The sequence below is a fragment of the Gekko japonicus genome, unplaced genomic scaffold (genome assembly GCF_001447785.1).
Source record: "Gekko japonicus isolate JY-2015 unplaced genomic scaffold, Gekko_japonicus_V1.1 scaffold735, whole genome shotgun sequence".
In the NCBI taxonomy this organism is placed as follows: domain Eukaryota; kingdom Metazoa; phylum Chordata; class Lepidosauria; order Squamata; family Gekkonidae; genus Gekko; species Gekko japonicus.
In genome coordinates, this window is record NW_015177029.1 from 347,204 (window position 1) to 356,391 (window position 9,188).

The 9,188-nt window shown below is 38.7% G+C and overlaps 1 protein-coding gene across 1 annotated transcript in view; it reads left to right on the forward strand.

The window, feature by feature from the left end:
- PTPRN2 (protein tyrosine phosphatase, receptor type N2) overlaps positions 1–9,188 on the forward strand; it is a gene marked incomplete at its 5' end in the record, with an annotated part of 355,818 nt that overhangs the window by 275,386 nt on the left and 71,244 nt on the right. The window contains 2 exons of the mRNA XM_015427868.1: positions 3,752–3,899; positions 5,662–5,735. Of these exons, the coding sequence (XP_015283354.1) occupies positions 3,752–3,899; positions 5,662–5,735 (222 nt within the window). The remainder of the gene's footprint in view (positions 1–3,751; positions 3,900–5,661; positions 5,736–9,188) is intronic.

Below are 9,188 nucleotides of genomic sequence, written 5' to 3' on the forward strand. Positions count from 1 at the left end.
TCTTTCCCTCCTCTCACAGCTTCTCCACACTCTTCCCCTCTCCTGTCCCCCACTCTTGCTTCCAGCCTTCCTCGGCACCTAAAGGGGTTAAATGAAACACAGAAATAATTTAATTTGGGTTACCTGGTCAATCCAAAATGGCAACCAAGATCTTGCTAGTTACTTTTTTGAGATCTCAGAGTCCGGTTCGTGTTGAATCCCCTGCTTTCTTAAATTTAAGATTTTAATGAAACCTAGGGGTTCCCCCACATTTACAGAAGCCTCTGCCTTACTCTTGTGTCTTTTCATTATGTTCATTTTAAAAATCTGCTTGGTGGAGCCATCTGTGGGTGTCAGGTATATGAGTGGACAGTTGTTTTTCCCAAACACGCTTTTTAGAAATATCTGGCTTTTAAAAAATATTGTAGCAGAATTATCTTAGAGCCTATGAAGGAAATATAGGGGGATATTAAAACATACATACCCCTCTATGAATAACTGGAATTAACCATAAGGGGGGACTACCTCATGAAAACTCCTAGTATTTCTTTACCATGTATGGAGAACACTTGACTTGTGAACTCTGAAAGCCATTGAGAGAAAGGAGGACAGGTGCAACCTGTTCTACAAAGGTAACTCGAGCTATGAAATTCTATAGAATTGAAAAATCTCTTTGACTTTCAGCAACACCGGCCACAGGTAACTAAGACAGATGACTGTTCAACTACATGAAATACGTGGGAAAGTCCAAAGATTGGAACATTGTGAGAATATACAGCAGGAAAAACATATACCGTGTGTGAACTACTACTGGATTACCTCATGGTAGTATTTTCTACTATGTGGGTTGCTTGCTTTCCTGTATCTACCTGCCAAAGGCTGTTACTTGCCTATAAATCTAGTTCTCACAAAGGTTTCGCCATGTGAGTTGCCACATACAGTATGGAAAAAGCTCAGTTTCTATAGTAGCTGCAAGGAAGGGAGAATTTTACCTAGTCCGTCTTCCATCACCATTGCAGGGCTGGGCTTTCTTCTGTCATGTTATTGAATGCTTGGTTCCTATGGTGGGTATTACAAAGGCCTTTTTTTGGCATTCCTACAAACCTTCATTGATGGCAATATGGGCTTCTATACAGATGCAAGGGTTTACTGGCCCAAGGAAAGCCAGATGCAGTTTAAGCTCTGAAGATGTATTATAACTTTTTTGTTGTTTTCACAAAGGATCCATCAATAATCTCTGCAAATCTCTCTTAATAAGGGTCTCTTCTTTTATGTGTGCCAAATGTCTTTTATTCTAATAGGATAATCCTTTCACATCAAAATACTGCTGTACCATGATACCTTAGAAACAGCAAAGATGTACCTGTCACTGTGGTATCCAAGTACCAGGATTTTTGCCTTCCTCCACTGAAATAAATCTTATAATCCAAAATATCTCAATGGCATTAAATGTCTGCTTCTATTGCATTTCCCTCAGTTCCACAAATGCCTCTGTTTTTAGCTTGACTGCCCTTGGCAGATATGATTTCCATAAACCAGCTCACAAATGTGCACGAATGTTTTACAGAAAATTAGACTAATACATGAGACAGCATTTTTGTACCATCAAACACGTGTTTGATTTGCAAAGAATAAAACCACCTTTATTATTCTGTACCTAGAAGGATGAGGTCATGGTTTTAATGATGCAGTGGTGTGTGTGTGTGAGAGAGAGAGAGAACATATCAGCATTTCCACTGATGGTAAAGGTAGAGTGACAGCAATGTTAGCTGTAGTTCTCCAGTATGTTTAGTTGAAGGTAAACTGCATTGAAATCAATAGTCTTTTTAAGTACATGGTTTCATGACTGAGATAATTTAAAGCATAAGAATTGCCTGCCGGATCAAAACCAGTGGCCTAATGATGGAGTTTTTAGGGCATGATGACTTAATCCATCACTTGTTGTTAATCTCCAGCATCTGATAATCAGAAGGAATTTTTGTCTACTGTAGTTAGTAGCCACCTTTTTCAGGAGATCTGCATTTGAAGCCATGGTACAGTCTGAAAGCACAAGGGGCAGCTTCCTCAATGAAACTAGGCAGTTCTAGGTCTGGTGAGTGCCTGGGGGGGCTCCTGGAACCAGCCCTCCCCCATGTACTGTTCCATGAGTGAAAGGCAGGATATAAATCTACTAAAAAAATTAAAAGGCTATACTTGTTTGTACCATTTACCAGATTTAGTAGCTCTTTACAAGGAATATAGCCTGCCCCAATCATCTTAAGCACCTTTTTCTGTGCCCTCTCCTGATTTTGTTGTGTACTTTTGACAACATAGCAAAGGTGGATGTGGGCTTTTGGGGGGGAAGTAATTTGAGAGATCTGAAGTATTGGATGCCTTTGCGCTATCGATTAGGATATGAAAGAGCAAATTAACCTAACTATAAGTGAAATAGTAATGGAAAAGGACATAGTCTCACACTCAAGTGTCTTTTCCCCACTTCCCACAGTAGGAGTTAATGGATCTGTCATGGAACTATATGAACTCCAATGTTAGATGAGGGCTGTATTTGTGCTTTAAATATGCATCTAAAAAGGAATTCGCTCCTTTCTACAGATGAGGATATTTCTTATGGAAAACATCCAATAAATATTTTTTGTACTAGTTTCATTCTTTTCTTCTCCCTGATTTTAATTTTTGTGTTAGTTTTGGGTAGTGGTATTTGGTACTTTTCATGCAAAGACATGTGACCTGTTAACAAGAACTTCCGAATTCTGTTGCTTCTCAAAATACAGGAACCCTCTCTAACATAATAAACCTTTATTTAAGTACCATACTGGTATTTAACAACTATATCCTGCATTCTTGAGCATAGTGTGGAATTTCTCTTTCCCCCCCTAACTTGAGCTCATTGACTGAACATCCTCGTGTGTGTGCATACGCACATGCAACACAAATGCACACACACCACGTCTTTATGGAAGCTTATCAGATAGCTTTGTATGGATCAGTAATTAGAACAGTAGATACGCTTGATTTCTCAGTGCTTTGGTGCTACACCCCTACACTGCTGGTGTAAAAGAAGATCCCTGGAAACTGACTGGTTGTCTAGGAATTAGGAATATCGTAGCTTTCCATGCAGTATGTTTCTTGTATTGCTGTGAACTACCAGAGGACTGCACATTGCTAATGTTTAGATACCTGGAGTATGATCTTTTTCATTTTCTTCTGATTTGTCTTACTGACACCTTTTGTCTGCCCTAATCCTTCCTGCAGTGCCATGCTCTACTAAATGCTTAGCATTCAAGTCAAAGGGCTCATTCTCAAAGGACATGGAACTGGAGAAAGTATACAAGCAAGTGCTTTTCCTTCTCCTGCTGTTATGTTTGCAGTATCCCCCCCCCCCCCACCCCCCACCCCGAGCTGGATCACTCTAGCATCTATTTCAAAGTTGCACACACAAGCTTGGGAGCCCAAGAACTTACTTTAGATGCACCCGAGGGGTTAGATATATGCCCATGGAAGTTTTGACTGAATAGTTCATCTCCTTGCAGCATCACAAGCTGCTTTTAAAAGTCCTCTCAAGTTCAAAAGTGCTTTGCCACTTAGTGGTGTATTTGATGCTGTTTGAGAAATTCAAGCCTGTAGCTCTCTTTGGTGTGCAAAGCTTGTCACACAGTTCTTTGAAACTAGGCAGGAGAATTTTAGTGATCTTGAGCTCATTCATATATTTATTGGAACACTAGTGTGTCAACACATAAAGAGCATTGCTTCTAATGAAACTTTCTCATTTCAGTCATATATGGAAGATCACTTAAAGAACAAGAATCGTCTGGAGAAAGAGTGGGAAGCCCTTTGCACTTATCAAGCTGAGCCCAGTGCAACCACCGTTGCTCATAAGGAAGAAAATATCCAGAAGAACCGCTCGCAAGATGTAGTAGCATGTATGTATAGCTTAATATGACCACTCTCTGCTTAGTTTTCCCCTTTGACCTACACAGCATTTTGATCAACAAATGATTGATAAAGTGTGCATTCAAATGTTGGTCACTATGTGCAAGGAAATTCTAGCAGTAAATGCTATCTTAACATACTTCTATTGTCTCTCCATGTGCTTCAGCTGCTTGGAAATTTGTGTACAGCTTCTTAACACAAAGATTGCAAGTGTGGTTTCGTGTAGCTTTGTGTAAGAGCATTCATTACAACTGTACATATAATACTTCTAGCTCATTGTTGGTAATGTTGGTCACTCAGTCAGAAGAACTCTGGCTTGGCTGCTGGACACAATCACATCCATCCAAAGAGCGAATAATATCAGCAGCTTGTAATTAGAACTGGCTCAAACCATTTGTCTGATATTCAGCTGCACTGAATGAATGCCTGTTGGCTTCTGTAGATAAATTCTCTGTATTGGGCTTATGATGAAAAAGCAAAGCTGAGTGTGGCCAATGTGCATGTGTGCCTAGAAGGCTTTTTTATTTGGTGTAACGTTAAGAGCAGCACATTCCTTGCATGTACTTGTTGACTGCATTAGCTGTAATAAGCATTCTATGCCACATGCCAGACTTCAGAATACATAGCAGTGTAGCCCGAGATGAATCTTGACTGCAATAAATGTGAGCTTGGGGAGGAAATTCTTTTAATCTAAACTTCATTACTAACAACTGTCTTTTAAGCATTCTCTTGCTCATAAGCAGAAGACCAGGGAAAGATTTGTAAGACAGTTTGGCACTACTAATGTTCTTGTTAAGGAATAGTGTATTTTTACTAATGAATACAGTGTTTCAGGTAACCTTGAAAACATAACATCCAGAACTAGCTTAAGCACTTTGGGATACCCATCACAAATTTATGTTTAATTCAAAGAATAATGTCTGGCAGCTGAAGCATCCCTTTTCTTACAGTGTATCTGTGCAGGCTTTTTCCAAGTATCAGAAGATTGCCACAAGCCATACAGTGTCTCTGATAAGTCTGCATTTGACCCCAGGTGGAATGGTAATGGTGCCAGCACATAGCTATAAATTGCTCCATTCAAAAGAGTAGTGTTGGCACATGGATCATCCATGTTAATGTTGTTCTTGCTATTTCTGAACTTGTTATCATGCTTCCTGTTCAGTTCTTGCGAAACAAAACAAGAATGGAGGATGCCATAGCGCTTAAAAAAACTTGGCTATTCAAAGCAGGTGGGTTGGTGTAGTGAGAATTTTTATTTGTGTCGTTATTTGAATTGCCTTTCAGAGTCTTTTTTTAGATGTTCAAAAATAAGTCATCGCTTTTATTAGGGCTTACCAAAATTAGCGTGAAGGGAATGCAAGCTTCGATTTCTCCAAACTGCTTCATTAGGCTGGATGTTTTTCAAAAAGTGGAGGGGTGGGTCTGTTTCTCATCCTGATCTTTAAGGCTTTGTCTTGTAAATGTTCTGTGTGAAATTCTGAGTAGGTATGCAGATTTAAACTGGTGCACCCTTGGCCTTCGGGGAGGAAGAAGCAAAAAATGGAAACATCCAACTGAAGATGCAAAAAGTTGTCAATTAAATGTCTCTATAGCACTAGATGGAATGTACGTCCCCTAAAAGGCTGACGATAGAGGGGCTAAAAGGCAAAGCATCTTGGTTTTCTTTTTTTCCTGTTGGAAAAACTAACTGAAAGAACTCCCTTCACATGTGCACACGTGCAGATCAATAAAAGTGCTCCTTTTCTCTCACAGACGACCATTGCAGAATATGTTTGAAAGCTGAAAACAGCCATGACAATTCAGATTACATCAATGCAAGTCCAATTGTGAGTATAGAATCAAAACCAAACTACTTTCCTTCCTGTGAAGTAAAAAGGTTAATTCTGATGCAGGTTTTTTGCATGGTGTAGCTCGGTCTTGCATTTGCTCTGTGCAGCTTTGTTTCTTCACAGTCCTGTGCTATTAAGAAGTATGTGCTGAGGAAAATACTTTTGTGGGTAATCAGTCTTGCATATATGTGATAGTATCAGTACTGGTAACCAGTAGGACACATTAAAAATAGTTCACCTTTTCCTTCAAAACTGTTTTTGATTGCTACAGAGCTTTGTTACTTCAGGCACTAAGTACTGATCCTAAAATTACTGTGTGTTGCCACGGTGACATCCATCATTTATTTTGCCTCCTGTGACTTCTTTGACCTGCAGTCTGCCATTTAATTTTATTCCTGCCTCTGATAGGAAAGCTAGACATAACAGGGATCCTTTAAAAACTCTTGAGATTCTGATTAATCATTAGGTTAATATGACTGTTCTCACTGGGCTTCATTTTTCTTATAGCTATGGAAAGAATCACTTTCCCCAAAAACGTTACGGAAAATGTAGTACAGAGTTGTTACTCTGTTTTTATGTGTTGGCACATGGTGCCCTGTTTGTAAGCCACCCTGAGCCCACGTGTGGGGAGGGTGGGGTAGAAGTTTAATAAATAAATAAATAAATCCTCAAGAGAAGTATTTAGAGAAGACATGGATTGGTTACACCAAATGAGTAGCAATTGTATATTTATTTCATGACAAAATGGTGGTGTAGAAAGACAGATAGAAATCAAGCTGATAAAACCTGTATCATTGCAAGGAACAACTCCAGTCCACCTGCTAAAATTTTGTATCGGGTTGTTCAGATTCTTTAGTCCCTTTTTGTTGGACCTGGGTAAAAATTCTTTAAGCCGCCCACTATAGTTTCAAGCAGATAACTAACCCGGGTATGTTCAAGCAGTGGTTTCATCTTGATTTGAAATCTTACTAATCATGGTGGTTCTATCCCGTTCCTTGGCAGTTGCTTCCAATAACATAGCATACTTTGGGGGAGGGGACAAGGATTCCATACATCCAACCCCTGGTGTTCTTATTATATCTTGAATGGGGGGGGGGGGGGGATTAGCTCTTCAGTGCCAGGATTTTTGGCATGTTCTCAAAGACTTCTAAAAACATTTGAACAGCTTTCATAATTTTGTAAATGTGATGCAGTGACAACTCCTAAGTCCACAATAGAAGCCTTGCAGCTATTAACTTTCAGATTAATGGGATATAAATGTCTCCTTTTAATGTTCATGGTGGGGGGGGGGGAATTGGCCAGCTAAACATAGCAGATGTGCAAATTCTTATAAGAGATTTGAAATACACTGATATATTTTTTTATTCATGCCTGTAAAAATCATACCAGCTACTCTTTAAAATAAAGATGTTGCTGTTCAATTTAGGCAGCCTCCAGTAATTATCACACCAATAAAATGACATATTTGGTGGATCTGAGCCTTGTGGTGCTTGGATTTGAAGTGAAAATTGTCATGAATTCCAAGTGGAAAATTAATAACGCTAGAGCTATAAAGTATGAATTGGACTAGAAAGTTTTATTCTCCACCCCTCAGCATGTGAGTTTGCCTGATGAAGGCAGGGAGTAGTATAAAGCAATTACATTCTGGCCTCGAAAAGAGAGGCTTCCAAGGGTGTGCTTATAGCTGTGTATTTCCAGCTTCGGGGTCAGTGGTCCAGCCTCCAGCTGAGGCTCACTCAACCTTAGCTTGAGTCTAAATGAGTAAAGCAATACATGCTAGGGAAAAGTCCTCTTTCAGGCTAGACAATGAGTTGGCCACCTGCCCACATATTCCTTTCTTTCTCAAAACTACTTAACGCTTCCCCCACTACCACAACTTTCCCATCCCTCCCAGTACGTTATGAGAATCTGGGGGTTAGCCTTTGTGTGCTGCAGAACGACACGTAATGAAGTCTGCAAGGGGATCTGATCAAATTTTAAAAATTGTTGTTCTATCACAGATCTTGGCAGAAGGAATGCTTAGAAATTCCTTGGAACAAAATTGAGCTGGAAGGTCTTCTTTCTCATTCTCCAAAATAACATAAAATACTATGGTAATAACTCTGCTGCCAGCAGTTCAATGAAAAGCTTGCAATTACAGCACAAGGAGACCCTGACTGTGCAGAATAAAACTGTGATAATTACATCTGTCATATTTGTACTTAGTCCTCATTAAATTTCAGGGAAATCATCCAGTAGTAAATAATGTGCAATCTTTGCTTTTAAATCAGAGGTCATGAAAGTAAATGGGAATTCTGTTTTTCCTCTTAGGGTGTTGGAAGTGGGGGGGGGGACCCATCAACTGCATTAAAAAAAACAACAGCTACCCATCAGTGTACTTATTATTGAAGCTGCCAGACTGAGGAATGTGATTAACATGACAGTTTGCTCAAACACAGCATACAAATTTTATCACTGAAAATAGAGACTGAAATGCATAATGACATTCAAAACCAGATTTCATTCTTTCATTCCATTATAATTTTTTTAAAAGAGGGATTTAAAATTTTAGTACTATTATTCAAGAGTAACAACAGGGGCAATTATTGTTCTGTCTCCTGTGTTACTTTTATTTTGGATAGAGGGGTGAAAGTGATGACTAAGTAGTATTATACCAGCTGGGGTTGCTTTTTGTGACCGTCTGTCCCTGCTCCTTAGAAGTTGTACATCTTAAAATGATAAACCTTGGCAATATGGAAGCAAAACTGTCTTTGAGCTTGCCAGTATTTTTAAACAAAATTAATTTGACAGAGATGGATAAATGTCAGTGTTCTATACCTATTAAGTGTGTAAATATGTCCTTAAATATGCACTCAGGATAAATTTAAAATCCAGCATGAATATCTAAGGGTACAGTTGGCCTGTACTTAGCCATAAGTGTTACAAGGTTCCAAAAAGGAGAATTACATTTAAAAAATCTGAACCTAACCTTGCTTCTGTACAATAACTGGAAAAAAATATTAGAAATCATTTAAGTTGGATCACGTAGAACAAATGTATTGTTTGCGTAGTTTCATCACAAGGAATGATGACATATTGTTTAATAACCTTCCGTTCCTTATCATTAATTAAATGTAATAACCAATCATCTTATCCCTATTGTAAGTAGAATTTTAAAAGTGAAGTTGACATCTTTCAGTGCAAAAAGCATATTCATGAAATGTGTTAAAACAAAGAGGCAAAGTAGCAGCCCCTAAAAATAAAAACATGATTAGCATTTAAGTTGGTGGGAACATAAAAATTCATAAAGTGACATATTTTTAAAATCCAGACAGGACTGGTTATAGCTGTGTATTTGTATTCAGTGTGGTGTTCTCCACTCTAAGAAATTGTCAATCAACTTTAATTAGAGGGGGTGAAGGCAGCTTAGATGAGTTGCTATTAAAACATCTTGGATTTGGGGATGGTTTT